This window comes from Opisthocomus hoazin, chromosome 2 (genome assembly GCF_030867145.1).
Source record: "Opisthocomus hoazin isolate bOpiHoa1 chromosome 2, bOpiHoa1.hap1, whole genome shotgun sequence".
Lineage (NCBI taxonomy): Eukaryota > Metazoa > Chordata > Aves > Opisthocomiformes > Opisthocomidae > Opisthocomus > Opisthocomus hoazin.
The window spans coordinates 89989049-90009460 of NC_134415.1; the positions used below are offsets into that span (position 1 = coordinate 89989049).

At 38.4% G+C, this 20412-nt stretch overlaps 1 protein-coding gene across 1 annotated transcript in view; it reads left to right on the top strand.

Moving 5' to 3' along the window:
• RNGTT (RNA guanylyltransferase and 5'-phosphatase) overlaps window positions 1–20412 on the top strand; it is a 195156-nt gene that overhangs the window by 110742 nt on the left and 64002 nt on the right. The window contains exon 13 of the mRNA XM_075414382.1: window positions 16359–16459. Within this exon, the coding sequence (XP_075270497.1) occupies window positions 16359–16459 (101 nt within the window). The remainder of the gene's footprint in view (window positions 1–16358; window positions 16460–20412) is intronic.

Below are 20412 nucleotides of genomic sequence, written 5' to 3' on the forward strand. Positions count from 1 at the left end.
AAGCTTGAGCTGGGACAGAGGTAGTAAAAATGAAAGGACATAAGGTGAAGAGAGACTGGGGCCACCAGGCTTTGAGAAATGAGAGATTTAGGCCGGTGCGTACAAAGCTTTAAAGATGTAAAGAGACATAAGCAGTAAGGTTCATAAAAAAATAGATGTAATGAAGCAACTGCACTTAGCACTTTATGCAATTAAAGTTAGTGTTTTCTTCAACGTTACTGGCTTCATGCGACTAAGGGTTTTTTCCACAGTTAAAGTGTGAAAGGAAGATTAAGAAGGGAGATGATCTCCCTAAGACTCTTCCAAAGATTTGTTGTGTCACTGGGAAAGAGGAGAAGAATAATAAGCATTGCTTTAGGAGACTGAAAGAAAAAAAATTAAAGGAGCAGGGCCAAGAGTGCTTCTATATTTTCTTAGTTGTCCCAACAGTTTACTTCAGACTCATCTCTTCACCCTTTGTCAGCAACTTCTGTGGCTGTGAATTAAGAGGTGAAGTCTTAAACAGCCCTCTGGGGATGAATTTGGATAGAGTCATGTTAAGCATACAGTGGAAAGAGAATATTAACATTTAAAATTTGAAGCATTGTCAACTGTAGAATAGTTTTCAAAAGGTTATTGTTTGTACACACAGGAAGCATCCGCTGAGCTTTGTCGTGGTCTGTAGCAATACAGATGTCCGAAGGTTTTGCTATTTTGTTGTCTAAATTTCAAGTAGTGCTGACTGAAAATAATACAAATCAGCTAATAAATAAAACTAAATTAAAATTGCTTCTGCCTTTTACAGTCTACACTGGCTTCTTTTTTGCAAACATTGCATTTCTGTTAGGTATATTAATACCTAATTAGATCTGAAAGCATAGCAGAAAAAAGCAGCATTAGTGGTCTCAAATGTTCTTATTTAAGGAATGTTTGAATCTTTCAGATATGTAGTAGTGCAATGACTTGAGGAAGCATACCTGAATCTGAAAATACAGAGAGCAGGGTGTGATCTAGTACTTGTAAAGAAAGTGTCTGAGGACTACAGCTATTCAGTCAGGAGGGGCAAGTGACAGGGAGTCAGCTCCTCCTAAATTAGGTGTGTAAACATGTGTAAAGCTTCAGATGCCGATTGCAATATGGGAGACAGGTGCTTGTTGGAGAGCTGCTGTGTTAAGTACCTAGAGCTCCTATGTGTCTCTTGTGCCTAACCTAGACTGGATTTCATATTCTGTCTTCAATGATTATGGCCTTCTTAAAAATAATTGAAGGTAAGCATAACCTTTGGGCTTAGTGCCAGGCCAACTCCTGTAGTTTTTAGCAATGATTGTGTTGAAACCTTCAGGAAGAAGAAGGTTTCCTGATCACATGAGAGGAAGCAGCTGATTGTTTTGGGAGAAAAGGTGAATGGAAATGAAGGAAGATTGATTTCAGTCCATATTTCACAGGGTCTTTTGGAGAGCAGGGTAAAACTCTAATTTAGCCTAACTCTCTGCAGTCTTTCTGGGAAGTTGTTTTAAGCTGTTTAGCTTCTTATGACTGGGTTTGTTTATCTGTGTTTCCAGGGGAGGGAGCATGGAAATTAGCAATGTATGGCTGAGGAAACATTATGTAGGGTTGATCTTTTCTGTTGTATTAATTTCTCCTTAAGGCTGTTAGTGAAGCTTAGTTAGAAAGAAAATTTCATCTGGAGGAGTAAATACAGTAGTAAATACATCATAATGACAGATGTGGGTAAACACTGAGGCCATCGTAATTCACGGTGGTGATACAAAGTGAAATAAAGAGAATGACATACTTTAGTTTGCCTTCTGTTGCTTTATCTTGACTGTTTTTGTTATTGTGTTATTTTTTCCGGAAGACTTACACAACACATACTTAATGAGGTTATAATACTTTGTGGTGAAAAAGAAGAAAGTTACAAAATAATCCATAGCAATATAAATCTAATAAGAATATTATGTAGCAACCGTGGACCGTCACCAGTTCTTTTGACCACTGGGACCATAGCTCTGTTGTCAGGACATTTGTTTTGTCACAAAGGTTACCTTAATTTGCCAAAAGTAGGATTTAGAGTTGAAGGCAGACACCAGTTAGTCCATTGTGGATCATATATATATATAGATATGCCAACAATTTGAAGGCATTTACTTTTTCCTTTTTGCTTCAGACCAAGTGTTGGAGTTTCTAGTTCCAGATCATAATATTAAGTGAAAGGACAAATACGAACAGAGGTGACAGCAAATAGGTTTTTGCTGCTTACAGTGATGTACTGGAGAGGGGCGTGCAGGAAAAGAGCAATGAGTAATTTTGTGGCTGCTACATTCTGATTGCTATAAACATGATTTTTGGCTGTGAACTGAACTTCATTTATCAAATATTAATAGGATTTATATGTAAATGATGTTAGTTATGAAGAAAATTTCCTCATATTTTTCTCTTTGCTTAATGGAATATTGAGAAAACCTATTAGTATAGTTGTGAAACAAGATGTTTAATGAAGCCAGAGGTATAAAGCTAAATTAAAGTGCAAGAGTAGATGACATTTAGCCCAATAATTACCAGAGAAGTCCAATGTAAATATTGCATTAACTTGAAGTTCAGAGACACTTTTGGAAAAAGCAATTGAAAAATATCTATTAAAATATTAATAGATTAATTTCTGCATACAGGTTAACCTTCTAAACCTGATTTGCATTCAAATCTTAAAATCCTTAGTATGAAACATAATCTAACGCTGTTTAAATGAGTTCATATTAGTAGCATGTTTTGCTTTTCAGTCTGCTCTGGCAGTTAAGCTTAATATTTCAGAAGTCATTTTGATTATAACCATTTTCTTTCTACTTCATGTAGCTTCAAGTTGCATTTTAATAAGGGACAAATTGTGGTACAGTAACTTTTTGACAATAAAAACTGCTACTTCTGGCTGTCCAGTACTAATTATTAAAAAGTGTCGTTTCTACTTAGTCATTTACCTTTCTAAAGGAAGAAATTCCAGAATACACCAAAGTTACTGTGTCTTAGAACACAAGTTAACTTTAATTTTTATTTATTTTGCTTTTTAAAGTGGAAGAATTGAAGAATTTGCACAAATCTGTTTGTATGGAGTTAAAGCAGCATGGTGACTTGACTGTCAAGGAGTGAGTTATTTAGAACTTTGTTATTGGGAGTTGACTTTGTCATTCTTTTGGCTTAGTTTTGGGTACTAGATGACTTGAGCTTAGCCAAGGAACCTGTGTTTTCCAATCTTTTATGAGCTTTAAAAGTTGTTTACCGATTTACTTTCTATGGCGTGACAGCAGTACCTTGTATAATGTTTGGAGTTCATTAACAATCTTATTTTCAAGCTGATCAAATACGAACATCAGCATGTCTCTGTACTCTGATCAAATTACTGAACCAGACAAAAAGCTGCTGTTTAGTGAGGATTGCAGCTCTTTGTTCAGGTGGTTTGAATTGGTAATTTAGAACACTAAGCATTAAAATTAGCATTTATTATTTTCTCTTATTTTTAGTTAAAGGGAGAAATTTGCACTTTTTTTGTCATTATCTTTTAGTTAGGGCATCATGACCATCTGTCCATAGCTAGACACAGGTTGTACTCGGTGAAGAACTTGATACAAGGTGTGTAAAGTGTTTGCGTGAAGTTGGAAAGCGTTTGGATCATGTTTTGGAGTGATACAAATTTTGCAGCCATTTTGTGTTCTTATGTATTTTTCATTCAGTGTTCAGATTCTTCTGTTTTCACTCAACTGTGAAGATGCCTTTCACAAATGACAAGTGTTTGGAAAGTACTGGTGTTTACCCAGAAGTTTCTTTGAGCCTGATCACTCTTAGGAGTACTTACAAATCACAACTCCCTGTCTTTCCTTTATAGAGACAGTTGCCTCATATTTATTTAAAAAAATGCCTGCTTTAAAATTTCAAGAGCTTATACAGAAATTACGTCAAATATCTACAGGAAAGAAACCACTACTGGGTATGTTTGAGTTTTCTGAAGAATAAAGGAATCCTAATCAACTTTGAGGCACTGAGTGCTATTGAAGAGATTTCATTAAAGCAGCCTTTCTTAGCAGAATCTATACAGACAAGTTAAATGCAACACATCTTTCCCTTGCTGACCTGCATTTCTCAAAGTTTCATCTACTGCATTCATTGATAGACATTTCTTAGATGCCTCTGAATTCTTCAGACTCTCCAAACTTGATCAGCCAATGTTGTTTGTACCTCAGCTTTAGCATCCCATTTTTTTACTGCCTTTTTACAATCATTTTCTGCTGCCCCTAAATGCATATTTTAAGCATCCAAGTATGTTTTTCAACCTTCAGAAATAATGCGCACTTAAACATTCAGTTCAATGTCAACTGCTTGATACAGTTTCGTAGACTTGAATACCCTGCATATAAATAATTTTTCATATGTGATCAGAAACATGAGTTGTTGTTTTTTTTATAAAAGGCATTCTAGAAATCTTAATAAATTGTCTCAGCTGGATTCACAGGTATCAAACATTTTGTTAATTGCCTGAATTTCTCTAAACTATTCTTGGGAAAAATACGTTCTCTTGGGAGCAGCCACAATTACGTTTCTCACTAGAACCTACTCAAAAAGTTCTCATCCTTTACAATCATGGTTAGCTCACATTAGCTCTTATGAGGCTAAATAAAATTTTCTAAGCCACAGAATTATGGTGTAGAACTTGATTTTAATGAGGCTATTTTTTTCTCTGTGATTCAGCTGTTTCTTTAGAAACCTGGTTCAGAGTCTTTGGATGTACACAAGGAATGGCCAAATGGTACTTTGTGAGCGGTACAATGGTTGTCCTGGGAGGAGAATGATGGGCGAGGGAAGGACAGGATGACAGTGATGATAGGGACAGTGGTGGTTACTTCTGGCTACTTAAAGACTGGAGCTAAGTAAAAATTAGCATGGCCAGTGTCTGTGGGATGCCCAGGGACCCTTCACATGCTCAGACCTCAGTGAGAGACTTTCTAAGAGTTCACTTTTTAACTCTGAGGTGTGTGCAATGTATTTGGCGTAATGTAGATGGACAGTTTGGCAAATCTTGACCTCTATAAAGATTCTGGTGTGCAATGGATAATAAGTTTGGCCACCTCTGACGTATTTTAAGTAACAACCAAATATGGTGGTTTAATGCAGGAGTAAACAATAATATTTTTCTCTTACTGTCTGATAATATTGGGTCTTAGTAGATAGTGTTGTCCTGATGTTTTTTTCAGTTGGCCATTCCAGATCACTGGACTTTGGCACTTTTCCTGTGCTTGTAGTCACCTAGATCATCAACATGCAAAGTAGCTTTCCCTGGGTGTATGATGGATAATCTCTGAAGCTGATTCGCTGATCACCAGTGATCACCGCTAAACAACATAAATGCCATAGTGTTCAACACAGTTGACCTTCACCTCCAAGGATATGAGTTGGGGGTTTGAGTCCGCTGCTCTCAAAGCAGTCTTCTCAAATAACCTGTTTGCCTCAGACTTCAGTAAGAAAAGCTGGACTTTCTGCTCCTGAGTGTTGTGGGCCTGCGATCAGACTAGTGTATCTCTTTCTTCCACTTCTCAGTGTCATGCTCAATATACAGCAAGAACAAGTGTTAATCACATTTACTCATCAAGGACCAAGACAATCCTGGTGCCACATTCTCTTTTGCCTAGCTTTTTACCAGGCAAAGAAAATAGAATACCTGGGGAAGAACAGGGTTATTGCAGTGGGTGTCTGTGGGCAATATGGGGAGGATGTAAGTTCTCTGTATGGGCGCTTTGAGGAACAGAAGGAGTTGGAACTGAGAAGGGAAGCTAGAAGAGGCAGAGGCAAATACTTGAAGAAGCCGAGTCACAGATTAACTGCAGGTGGGATAACTTATTGCTCAGGTAGATTTTTTGTGTTTGGGTTTTTTCTTCTTATTTTTTGTGTCAGATAAAGAAGTATGTTACAATGAAGGGTTTTAATGAGAGGATTTGGATTTTTTTTTGTGTGTATTGTTTATGGTCATGTTGTTACTATTTCTAACTTTTTCAACAAAGTTATCTATTTTCCCAAAAGATCAATCACATAGGCTAACCAGGATCATTTGGTCTTATGTTGGTGCTTGAATACAGCCAAATGTGGGCTGTATACCTAGGAGCAAACGTATTAAGTCCCAGCTAAAGGCGTGAATCTGAAAAGAATTATTTCAGCTAGTTATCAACACCTTTCAATGCAATGCAAAAACATACAAAGTCCGTAGACACTTTCTTTTGTATACTGCTGTATACATAAGCAGTGAAAAGAATATTGGAATAGTCGGTTCAGTTCTGTTGCCTACTTTTCTAAAGGCTTTTGTGAAATTACACTATGAAGATGTGTACGTTAGCCAACTGGAAAAATACCCATGCAGTGAGACTCAGACTTAGTCATTTTATCTGAAAAAAAGGGAAGTAATTACATGGGGAGCTGGGCTTCAGTCTAAACTAAGGCATTAAGATTCAGTGTAGAAATAAGCATACGTTTTCAAGCACAAGTGTAATAAATGGCCATGGTAACCTCCCCAGATACAGAATCACAGAATCACAGAATGGTAGGGGTTGGAAGGGACCTCTGTGGGTCATCTAGTCCAAACGCCCCTGCCGAAGCAGGGTCACCTACAGCAGGCTGCACAGGACCTTGTCCAGGCGGGTCTTGAGTATCTCCAGGGAAGGATATTCCACAACCTCCCTGGGCAGCCTGTTCCAGTGCTCCGTCACCCTCAGAGGGAAGAAGTTCTTCCTCATGTTCAGACGGAACTTCCTGTGCTTCAGTTTGTGCCCATTGCCCCTTGTCCTGTCGCTGGGCACCACTGAAAAGAGTTTCACCCCATCCTCCTGACACCCACACTTAAGATATTTGTAAGCATATATTAGGTCCCCTCGCAGCCTTCTCTTCTTCAGGCTGAACAAGCCCAGCTCCCTCCGCCTCTCCTCGCAGGAGAGATGCTCCAGTCCCCTCACCATCCTTGTAGCCCTCTGCTGGACTCTCTCCAGTAGCTCCTCATCTTTGAACTGGGGAGCCCAGAACTGGACACAGTACTCCAGATGGGGCCTCACTAGGGCAGTGTAGAGAGGAAGGAGAACCTCCCTTGACCTGCTGGCCATACTCCCCCTAATGCACCCCAGTATCCCTTTCATAAAGGTGTGCTGTAATTTGAACAGGAATTAAAAACTTGATATAAACAGTTTCTCTGTCGTATATGTGACAGAGCCCGCTCAGTGAGACCAGTAATGGTTTCCAGTCTTAAAAACAGAAAAATCTATGAATATACAATTGAGTCAGTGGTTGCCTTTCATCCTGTGGTCTCTTGATCCATTGATGTGACTTGTTCACGTAATCTGTCAACAATGATAGCAACTTCTGTTTCTTTGGCTCATCTCTCTATAAGGTCTAGCCTGAGATGATTAATTTTAATCGATCCCTTTGGTTCTTTAAAATGATCTAGGGTCTGTAGTGCAAGAAAATAAAAACACATTTTGGGTAATCATTCTGTCTTTATATTTACACAGCTGAACGCCAGCTATTAGATTGGGTACGGCAGCAGCTGCCCTGTGGATATTAAGAGGGCTAAGAATTAAGTAAAGCTCTTCAGAGAAAGCATTTAACCATTGTTTTGAGTGGGAAAGAGGAGCAGATTTGTTTTTATTATAGGTTTGCAGTAGTTAACTTTTTCCTTTCAAGTGAAAGCTTTAGCATCATGTTGAATACAAAGATGCTTGCAAACCATTTAGTTAAAACGCAGAAGAATATTGATAACGGAAAGGAGTGGAATTTACAACAGAACAAATACTTCTTGCTGTTTGTGAACCTGAAGGGTTCTAGAATGTTTAAAAAATGCTTTTAGTGTCTTCATGATGGTAAGTAAGTCTAAATATCAGAATATCCTTTTATGTAATGATACAAGTTTCTTCTTGATATTAAAATATGAAATAACAAGGTAACTTCTTTGAAACTTGAAATTATTAGAGATGTGAAGATTTGTATTTTATATTTATATTTCATGTTCAAGGATACTTAATTGCCATTTATTGCATATTCAGTATGGTTAAATGCTAATGTCATCTGCAATGTGGCAAATTACATTTGATGATTTAAATGAACTCAGTAGATTCCCAGTAGCTGTCTTGGCTAACCCCGTCCCTCCTGCCCCATCTGCCCTCACTGCCCAATGGTGCTCAATCTGCCGTACCTCTTGGGCAAGCATGATTATTCAAACAAATCTTCCCTGGGCCTTCTGTGCCCTTTTTTGAAACTTCTTTCTGAACTGGTGTGTGCCAGGGGCTGCCAGGTTAGCAGCCCTCTGGATACCTTGCAGGGCTAGGTCTGACCGGTTCACGGAGGGAAAGCATAGCCAACAAGCAGCAGCACTGTGCTGTTGAGGAGAAATCTGGGTTATTCGCTGGCTTCCCGTCGCTGGGAGGTGGAAGGAGTGAGGAAAGATGTGGAGGGAGGGAAATGTAAGGTGGCCTGTGTTAGCTGCTGCTGCGCTTCAGGAGGGTGATATTTAACATGGGTTGGGGAGATATTGCTGGCTGGCAAGGCTTTGTAGGGTAGTAAGGCACCCTTGTCAAGAAAACCTCCTCTTCCTCCTCTTGATGAGGCATGAACTTCTCTCGTGGTGATCCCATCACCTCTTCCTCTAGACTTTTGGCTGAAGTTACTCAGCCTTCCAGGTGGGTGTCTTCGTGGTGAGTCAACACCACCCCACAGCCCAGACTGTCTGCCCAGAATGCAGTCCCAGAAACTAACCCCACTCTTCCTCCTACAAAATACTAAGCAGCAAAGTCTGTCCCATGTGAAAGCAGCAGGGTGGAGTAACACTTCGTCCTCATTATGGGCCGCTGCCATCCCCGTCACCCAAGCTTTTGGCTTTCTGCTGAACCACCCATTGAATGCAAATGCTGGGAAGACACATGGCTTTAATCAAAACCAAAACCTGTGTGGGAAGAATATGAAGAGTATCTGCAACTAACAAGAAATGTGTCAGCAAAACTTCAGGTAACACAACTTTGTTCTCCGAGGGCTAGCTTTTCCCTTGACCTGAAGAAGAGAAGTATGAGAGGGGACCTTATAAAAGCTTATAAATATCTGAAGGGTGGGTGTCAGGAGGATGGGGCCAAACTCTTTTCAGTGGTGCCCAGCAACAGGATAAAGGGCAATGGGCACAAACCGAAGCACAGGAAGTTCCGTCTGAACATGAGGAAGAACTTCTTCCCTCTGAGGGTGACGGAGCACTGGAACAGGCTGCCCAGGGAGGTCGTGGAGTCTCCTTCTCTGGAGATATTCAAGACCCGCCTGGACACAGTCCTGTGCAGCCTGCTTGTTGGGGTTGATGTAGCTTGAGAGTTAGCATGACTAGGCTGCTTAAGCAAAACAGTTCGCATAACTGAACAGGCCGCTGGAAAGGGCAGCTAAGAATAGCAATTGAGAAAGTTCTGATAGTGCACATGATGTGGGTTAGCAAAAACAAGATGTGTTCAAGGACATGGAGGCGGTCTGTTGCTATTGGTGTTAGTGCATAGTTACCAATCATAAGGGAATATGGGGTGTGTGAACGGCGCGTGATTTATGTCTGTAGCCTATCCAAATAAGCGTGATCGTGTGTACAGATATGGAAAATGTATATAACCACACAAGTGGAGCAATAAAGTGAACCGACTGTGCATTGCATCAATGTGTGAGAGTCGTTCCTGTCCCTGCACGGATGCTGAAACTTGGCATCTGCTCTAGGTGATCCTGCTTCGGCAGGGGGGTTGGACTAGGTGATCCACAGAGGTCCCTTCCAACCCCGAACATTCTGTGATTCTGTAGGAACAGGAAAAAAGAAGCTGCACCATTTATGGATAACTATGGAGGAAGGGGGCAACTAGACTTGGTACTTTTGAGATGGGGGAGGGGATTGGGGTTCAACATGACCACCAACCCATCAGTTTTCCCTGCAGTGCTAAAATGGCCCATCAGGGTCCAACAAAAAAACCTGACTTGTAGCTTGAGTGGACCCAGTTGAGCATGTGGAGTTGAGTGTGATGTTAGCAATCAATGAGATTCAGCAGCCGGAGAGGGATGCCAGAGGATGTGCTTTCTGTTGGACTATCTTCAATGATGATTCTGCATCCCAGGGTGTTGGATGTGCACTTGAGTTTTAGGTTCATTGTTGAGCTGTTACCTGCCTGAAGTTCAATATTGCCATAATAGGGGTACATTTGCCATGCTACTTTTGACACATGTGTTGTCCCTAGCCTTCATCCTCTTGAGCTAAGGTGATACTAATAGGTAGTGCTCTTCTGCGCTGCAGCACTCCTAAGGTTAGTAACCACTTGATTCTGCCAGCTGTTCTACTGCTGGAGAAGCTCTTGCTCCACTAGCATAGGTTGACAACTACTGACTGGCCAAGCTCAATCTTCTGTGAGACTGAGGTTGTTGATGCTGCTGTTGGGAGAAGCCCTAACTGGAATGGAAGGCTGTGAAAAACAAGGGAATGATGAAAAGAAAGGGGCTGGGGTTCTGCCAGGAGAGAGTAGCCACAGAAGGTAAGACATTTATTTTAATAATGATAATAATACAGCGATAGAAGAGAAGTTTGGTAGATGCTGAGCAGGTAGCAGAGTGGTAAAAGTTTGAGAGCTGGGAGTTCATAGCCACCTTGAAGGCACTGACACCATTATTTCTTCAAAGCAGCATTTCAGGATGTTGTGGGATATCTTGAGAGCTCAGGTTTATCTGTGCTAGGTAGGTGCTAGGTAGCATTGCAATGGTGCAGCCTTCTCCTTCGACTCTATTGTCAGTGCTGTGGGGTGTAGTGCATTAGCTGTGTCGCTGAAGCCAAACTTAAAGTTTGGTTTTATGTAAATGGAGTCCTGTTTGTGTGCACCAGAGCTGCCCAGCTATCTCAACTAACGTTGATATACGAGACATGACAACTAAGCGGGAGCAACTGGGGGTTTTGTTTTGAAAGTACATTACTTTTGCAAACTAAAATGCTAGTGTAAGTGAACTCAATATGACTGCTAAAAGAACAGGCACCCAAAGAGAGATTACAGCCTTGTAGAATAATTACGTGGGAAGGGACTTCAGGAGGTCATCTAGTCCAATCCTTTAAAGCTGTTTGAGATAGTTTCTGATTTGTCAAAATACATTTTTGGTGTGGAGTTCTGATTTCTGTGGTTAGACTAGGTTGAAAGGTTTCGGACGGAAGCATGAACTTTGTATTTAAGATGACATGGGACCTGGTATGTGTTAGAAGTAGTCGTGTACATGCATATTTGTCGGGGGGTGGTGGTGAGGATATCATTGCTATGAATGCTATATTTAAAATGCTAGGGAGTAGTTTGATCTCAGACAGATTGCTTCACATTTTGTTTTGGAATTAGAATATAGAATAACTTCAGGCAGAACAGGTCTGCAGTATGCAATGATTCATCTAAGGTGAAGTTTTCACATACTTAACAAGCAGAATTCTTGTTTGGCTCCAGCTCATGTTTAATGAAATTGATTTAGCACTTAGCATTCAAACTCAAGAACTTACTACTGCTGCATTGTGTGTATGGTCCCACCTGTTACAAAAATGAATCTCTTTCTCAGGGATTATTAACATGGCCCTTGGTTGAATTCTTATTTTAAGCAAAATTTCTCTGAATTTCTGGCTTTTGTGGTAACAGGAGAAGTCTGAGGGGGCTGTGTAACTTGTTCTTGATATGAGCTTTGAAGTTCAATTGCTTATCTAAGCCTTTGTAGCTATTTTGGAAAGATGCAAGTAAATTACCTGTTGCCTTTACCAAGTGCTCAGAGTTAACAAATCTTCTCTGAAGTGAGAATGGTGTTATATGACAATGGTCAGAACTGAGTGTAATAGTTAAAAGTGTGTTTTTATTGCCATTGCTTTCTAGGCAAGATCTCTTTGGCTAGCTTGAAGTGTGTCAGAGATAGTTTTTCCTCCGTTGTTTTATTAATAGGACAAAAAGTTTAGCTGAGGCTTTTCACACTGTGCTGATTCTAGAGGTAAAGGCAAGAAAGATAACTTTATCTTAAAGAACAAATCCTCCCCCACTTCCCTTCAAGGAAGCCAGCCAATTAATCTTATAATTAAACTTGAGTCAAAATTGTGGATCCAGCAGTGCAATTACAGATATGCAGATATATCCTGTCAAAACATTGCTTTTCATTGCTGATCTTGGAATAGTTGTTCCTGTCTGTTGTGAAGTTGTTTTCTTACTGACTTTCAGGAGGGTATGACTTATCAGTCCTGGAAAAAGAGTTTGATAAAATCCTATAGTAGATTCTACATGGAGTATATACATTGGTGCCTAAGCATGTGAGGGTAGAAAATGCAATGCCAATTAAATAAATTGAGAGTGCGGGCAGGTGTCATGGAAGATCAGGGAAGAAGTAAGGCCTGTAAGCTTGATGTCTGTACTGGACAAAGGAGTAGAAACCACAATAAAGGGTAATTTATACCTGGGTAAACATGATATAGTTGGGGAAAATTACATGCCTTTTTTGAAAGGAAGGTTATGCCTCTCCAACCAAGAGATCAAAAATCATTGGAGTAGGATCGTATGGTATTCCTTGTGAAGACCTCCAGAAAGCCTCTGTCAAAGTTTCTAACAAAAAACTCTTGAAGAAACTAAAGCAGATAGGGAACTTAAAAGAAAAGATTCTTGCACAGATAAGGAATTCCTAAGAAGTAGGGGTCAAGGGATGGGATACTGTTCAGTTGTCACCAGGGAGGTGACTCGCCTGTACTGCGCATAAGCAAGTTGGAAAACGGGATGAACCATAAAGTGACGTTTTCTTGCTGGGTCAGCAGGGGCTGGTGCTAAATGTGAATGATTATAGTAAAGTGGCTGAGTGATAAAACAGCACAGAAACTTCTATGCAGAGTAATGTACGTGGATAAAAAATTTATAACTGCACATGTAAAATGGTAGCCTCCGAGTTGAGTGTGTTTCCATGCATACAGAAGCAGATGAAGCTATGAGTAGCATAGAAGCAATGGGGCTTGATTGTTCAGCATCTCTCTTGGTATGAGCCCTAGGCAGTGCAAGGCTTTGAAAACAACAAAAGCTGGTTCAAAATAAACCTTTTAGACACAAAATATGGGGTGTTTTTTGATTGAGACTGTTATTTCTATACAAAAGAGAAAACTTCCTCTGTCTTGAAGACTATTAGCCTCTCTTTATCTTCTGTTTAAAGGAATGATATGTAAAAGGATAGTTTTGAGCCATATATTAAACCAGCTGAGATTGTTTCCTGAAGTCAATTAGACTGGCTCTAGTCTTCATAGCTCATAAGGTCTCAAAAATATACAGCTTAAAAATAAATTGATTCCTTGAGTATACACTAATAAATCCGTCATTGTAAATACTTCAGTAGTCTTGCTTGGAAGATTATTGCAAGTCAATAAATTAGAAGCCGTGCCACACAGGGGCTTAATACAAGATATTAGGGTAAGTATGATTGACAAATGTCACATTTATGGAATGGTTGAAGCCCTTAGTTGTGCTAAAAGACAGAAGAGCAACCATTAAGATGAATCTTCTGTTCCATGCAGCACAATCCACACCTGCTCCAGCAATTTCAGCTACTGAGCTATACCCTGTGTTCCTTTGTACTTGCTGTAGCAGTTGTTTCATAAATTAATTTTCGTGGCCTGTGGAGAAATTTATCACAAACAGAAGTGTTCCCCATAGTTTTTATTTGAACTAAGTAGTAAATACTTACTAGTAGTAAGTGTCTTTGGCCAAATTAGAAACTACAGATGACAGCAAGCAACAAGCAGTGGCTTTGTGAACACTGTATTTTGTCCTATTGTTCCTGGGACATATTAATAAAAGTTATATAGAATTTTATTTCATATTCTCTCTATATCAGGTGTAAGTACAAGAAAATGGCAGGAAAAGTGAACTGAAAAAGAAATTTCAGTTTCATCTACGTTTATTTTAATTCTCATGTTCGATGTACACAACCAATTGAATATATACCAAAATAATAAATACTTTCTGTGAAAACAAATGTAAATACTTAAAGATATATTTAAATGCATTATCTAGGTATAAAAAATTATGTATAAAAGCTTAAAAGATCTGAAAAGCTTAAATGCTTTATTGAGCGTCATATTTTGTATTTTCTGTTTTATCTGTTTAATATCGCTTAGCATGTATGGCATGAGTCCTTAAATGCTTTTAACACTGTACTGCATGATAGCAGGTTTTTAGTTTGGGAAAGGAGAGGAAAGAGCTAAGGAGTAAAATAAATGTCATTACTGTAAGAATTTGAAGATGAGATCATTGGAATTTTAAGGTATTTCTGGTGAATGGAAAAGAGCCAGAGAAATGAGGGAGCGAACAGCAGGATGGTGGCAACAAAAGGAATATTTCTTTGCTGCTGAAAGATTTTTCTGGTTTTTTTTGTAAATTGCTTAAACAATACTTTCCTAAATTCCATTTTGGAAAGGTGTACAGGCAACCAACTTTCTTGAAATATCTGACGATGTTACAGCACAGAAATCATACAAAGGAGAAATAGGATGGGAAGAGAAGAAAGAAAGAAATGTACTTTCATAACTTTACTATAGCTGTATCTTACTAGTTTCTTGATCTGAGTGAAAGGAGATGTTTGATTTGATTTGGCAAGAATTGCAGATGTGAGGGACCATTGAAGGAAGTTGGTTTCCAAAGGGACAATTTTCAACTAGAAGATAGCTGGGAAGGAATAAAATAGAAGATGTGGAAGGGGAGGAGGCGTACATAAGAGGTGTCAGAAGCAGCTCCTGTATGTTGTCCCAGGGACGAGGGTAAATAATTCAATTTTTATTCAGATGTTTAAGAGAAGATTGTGGAGAAATTCAGTGCAGAATAGTAAGGTGGGCAGGTGACTCCAATAATGATGTTTGGAACAGGTTTATAATGACCTGAACAGGAACCAGAACAGAACACCTGAAGCATTAGTAGGTGTGGTGGTGGTGGTGAGTTGACAGTTGGACTTGATGACCTTAGAGGTCTTTCCCAACCTGATTGATTCTGTGATTCTAAGCCATCACTCTCAAATGGTATAAGGGCCATGATCAAAAAAAATAAGACATAATGCACTCTAGGCAGCCATGTTAAAATTCCAGAAGCTTGTAGCAAGTTGTTTTTGTCATGTGTATCAGAACTATGGCTAGAAGTGTTTGGAGCTGATTTGGATTTCAGTTATGTGATGCTTACCTTTACCATCCAGCAAAAGTCACACACCATCTTTTCATCAATGAATGATAAGCAAGATACGCTGCATTTATTTTGGAAATAACAACTTTCCATTCTTACATCAAAAACCAGAAAATTCTTCATCTGCTTGTGTCATTTAAGAGCCATTAGGTTTGTCATCAGTAAATTTTGTATTTTGCAAATATTTAACGCAGCATAGGTGCAATGTGATGCTAGTGATTGCTGTGGTACCAAAAGACACTGGACATTCTTGAGGGTTGTTTTTTTAGGTAAAATTGCATAAATTTTTTTATTGTGGATCAACAATCTAACAACTAAAAATTCTCATTCAGTGCGTCTCTCAATTACTCCTTTGCTTTTGCCCTATTTGTGTTAATTCTGATTTTCTCCATTGCCATGAAAGATACTCTAGTAAGGAAAGGGTTAGCAGGTTGGCCTTCAGTATTAGCTGAGGATGAACAAAATGACAGCTTAGTAAACCAAAACAAATGATAAAAGAGACCGTGAGAAACCAAAGCTCTAATTTAAGAGAAAATTGCTCCTTAAAACTTCTGGTTCAAGTCTGTACCCTTTCTCTTAAGCAACAGATGTTCCCTTATTTATGTTCCTGTATGTTATGAAGGTCTTTAATCTTTACATGGCATAAATTACTTTGGTATGAAAGAACATGTTTCTGATGGGCCTTTCGGATAGTTGGTGGTGTGTGACTTCTGGCTTTTTCGTGTTGTGTCAGCCAACAGCATGGATAATGAATATCGTGCATAAAATTGTTCAAAAATGTTGACATGATTTTAAAAGTATCTTTTCTGTATGTCCTATCAGTGTTTTCATTTGTTTCTGTGCTGTCTTATCTCCTTTCTTGAAATTTTCCATTAGCCAGAGAGAGATAATGAAGTATGCTAATTTTTATTTCCATTCTCAGCTTTTCATTATATGCAGTGGCTTGGCTACAGTGCCTAAGCAGTTTTAAAAGGGAGCAGCAAATAAAGTAGTGAAGCACAACTACCTCCACGGTAATGGAATTCGTTGTTTCAGTCACTAAGTATTGTAATTCATTAGAGACAGCTAATACAGTCTGAAATGCTGAATTGTTACTTTTAAAACTGGTGAAAACCAATAAGCATAATTAAACTGCTTTTTAATTTGCTTCAGAAATACAAGCCTGGTCGATGTGATGATATTTTGAAATGGAAGCCACCCAGCCTGAACTCTGTTGATTTTCGTCTAAAGATAACAAGAATTGGTGGAGAGGGGTATGTAATCTCTTCCCTTTTTAAATGTATAACACTCCTGTGAATGTCCCTTAGCAGTTAATCTCTCCTCTGATACTTCTTGACATTTCCTGGGGCTAAGCCTTTGTATATTGTGTAGAATTTGTTCAAGGAAAATATAGGGAACTGTTGTAATCAGTGTTGTACTGAAAACAATGGCAGATGTTTATAATGTGAATTTGCTCATTCTTAAATGAAGTTTCATAATATTTCTAAAAACAGTCCTGTTTGGATTTGACACTACCCCTTATTTTTTTAAAAAGTAGGCAGGCTTTTTTAGCTTAAGTTCTCATATAAAATAACTATTTTCCATTGGTTTTATGCAGAATAATAACAACCTAAGCTTTCTTACATTTTGGTATTCTGCACAATGACCGACAGCACTTGTTTTCTTAGAGAAAAACAAAACATAACATTTTTACTTGATAGATATTCTTTGGTATTGTCTTTATAACCTCTAAAATCTTCATCAAAAACAGTGAGTTCTAATGGCAGAAGACATGTAAATCTTTACGTTACATCAGCTCTATGTACTCTTTGCCTAGTTCAGTCACTGCCCATGTTAAATACAGGCAATTTCCATGTTCATTTATGCCAGGGAGGGGAAGGGGAAGATTGAGTCACTGGATTAAAGCTTGCCTTGGAAAAGATTTTGTTTAAAACAAAGTTAATTGATTTTTAGGTTGCTTAATGTTTTAACATCTGGGACCCATTTCAACTGACAGTTTGAAACTCTGACATTTAGCTTTTCTTTTTCTTAGTGCCACAGGCAACTCAATACGATTAAACAATTAATTCATATATTGCTTATGTATTTCAGAGCACTAATAATGGCTCATCTAACTTTCAGACATTTGCATGTCATGTTAATGAATATATTTGGTGACTAGAGAGTATCTTAAGGATATGGGGTTTATTCTGCAAAATGTACTCAGCTGTTAACTTGTGAGCATTTCATGAGGTCAGAATTATCTGTGCAGATTTTTGTGTTTGAAAATGCTATACTAAATCCTCAGTAACAACATGGCTATTTCAGAGAATATACAGGAGTATTTTAAGTTTGACCTCAGCATGACCTTGTTTGGCTTTTTTTTAAGTCACAGAACAGTGCAATATGAAAGATCTCTGTAAAAAAAAAAAAAAGTTTTTTAATTTACCCATTATTTGATAGGAAGGTTATTTTTGTTACAGTACTCTCAGGACTTCTGCTGGAGTTTATACAGTAGTAGCCTTGTGAAGCAAAATGCAACAGATTTTTCGTTTCACGTTAAAAAAAGGAGTATTTGTTTCATTAGTTATCACTGATTTCGTGTACAGAACTGTCAGTGCTGTTGTGTTATGTTTAATATACTACGTCATAGATTACTTGAACAGAACATGAAAAGGTTATAAAATATGAGCCGGCAAAAAACTGTTTCTGAAAAATTGGGCCATTCGTAGCAAGTTATTAAAGAATGGCTGATCCATTGTGGAACTGGAAACACTTTCTAACATTTAGAGAAGTTCTACCATATTCCAGCTATGTGAAAATAAATGCATTGCTCATATTGTGGAAATAATTACCTGAAGTAGTCTGTAAATACCGTAATACTTAAATAAGTTAATGTTTATGTTCCTCTCACATGCAAAAGAAAAAAATAATCCTAGAAATCTGACATTTGATAAATAAAGTACAGTTCTTCCAGATATGTTTTACTTCATCTCACATGACAGTTCACTGCTATTAGTAACATAAGTGCATTCATCCAACAAAAAGAAAAGTTAATGAAGTACTGGGTGGAAGATAATAATTTGCCATTGTTGGGAGAGGGGTATTTATGTTAAGTAATGACCTATGAAACAGCTTCTGTCCAGTTAAACACAAACAATGAATGAAATACTCCAGGTTTCACTGCTTCAGTTGTTAATTTGAGTACCCAATTTATCGCTTGGTAAAATCTGAACTCATTTGGGGAAACATCAGAATTGTACTGATTTTGAAGTTGTTGACGAGAGTTTTAAAAAAAGCGTATTTAATTTTGGGCTGTAAAAAGTCACTTCAAGAGTTCTGAGCACTACCGTAATAAAATGGTTGATTTGTGATAGAACTAAAAATTCTGTCTTGCTGCTGGCAGTTCTAACATGACAATGTTAGGCTTCCTGCTTCCCACCATGCCACTGAGATGAAAAGAGAGCATTGGTACCGGTTTCAACCCTTTAGTTGAAAGAAGTTTTCTTCTTCTTCAATAATCCAAAAAGAAATCTGGCATGCACTTGACAACGGAGTAGTACAGATGTGGTTAAAGTACTGTTATAGAATTTGTGTGTTGTTTTGGTACAGTGAAGGTTAGTATTTATGGAAATACAAGGTGTGCCTTTGTATTGATCTCTTACTGACAAATGGGGAGCCAAAGTCAAAGTATTGATCTTAGATGCCTGACAGCTTGAAACAATGAGGACAGGGATTGTCTGTAATTTCCAAGTCCCCTGTTCTGATTTACAGGCTCATCTTTAAATCTTGAAACTCTGACATATCTAAACCTGTGCTGCAAGTGTGTGTGATCTGATCACAGTTTACAGCCCAGCCAGTAATGATACAGGCTGAACCTGTATCGCAAAACTCTTACCATCTAGCCCTTGTATTTATAGTTCCCTATTCACTTAAATAGTGAAAAAAGCATATAGGAGCATTATTTATTCAGTAGCATGAGCTTAGAGCACTGTCAGCTGTTGGACGTGTCTTTTGGGTAGCGTACGTAATGGAGATCCTGAACAATTGTAAACAATCTGGTGCGTTTTTCATATGAATAAAGGAGTTGCCTCTAGGGAGTTTGTCAGGTTTTAGTCAATGTGATTATTTTCCGTCCACCTAAAATTCCCTTGTGTTTTCAGTTGTGCATTTCCATCCATAGGTCAGTCTGCAATAGTAATGTTAACTGCAAAATAGCTGCTGTGTTTTACCCCAGATGTAGTTCAGTTACGGATGAATGACCAATTGTTCTTATCTAGGGTTCAGCTATTTCACTATTGATATTGGAGAGAGTTTTGCCATTGAATTAAAGAGAAAGATTGGTCTTATGATCGTTGAAGTAACTTTTAGAATAAGCTTCCCTGTAAAGATGAATACTGCATAACAAAGAATAAACATAAAGAAAAAGGGTACTATTGCATCCCAAAGAGAGCCAGGGTTTCTGTAACCTCAGTGACCTAATCCTGACACTCCTGTTCAGTGCACATATTTGAAAGAAATTGCATTATTGCACCTTGGTGAGTTACAGCTTATCAGCTGAGCCATGGTAATTGTCCCCTGTGTATTGTCATAGTCCAGCCTGAGCAAGCATCAGGATGATGGTTAGATTAACTCTCTTTTATGTTGTGTTTGCAAGAATTCCAGTTTATGCTCTCTCTCAATCTCTTCTCATCACATGAATATGCTTTTGTTTAAGAAAATAAAAACAACAAAAACCCCAGAACAACAACCAACAATTTACTAAATCAGCTAAACAAGAAAGTACTTAGTTGTTTATCTCTGGTGAAACACAGCAGTTGAACTGAAAAGCCCTCACGTTACATGTGCTTTAAAAAGATAGACCCACTTTCCAGCACTTCTCTGTCATTTCAGGTTTACTAAGATAATGGTCTCACATCAGCAATGCAAAGTGGAGCCCTTTGATCGTGTAACAGTACCTTGTATTTTTCCTAAATTATGATGATACTCATGGAAAATAAAATAACAGGGACTTAAGCACATAAACTGCATTTCCAAATGACCTGTAAGTTAAATGACCTTATCAGAAGAGAATGTAGAGGATGCTTAATTGCTGTGTGCAATATCTCACTTATATTACAGAGAAGACTGGTTTTATATAGCAGAGATGCTTTTTCCCAAAATGTCTTGACTCTAAGAATATTTCTTAAAAAAATAAAAACCCCAGACCAACTCTGAGCCTTATTTA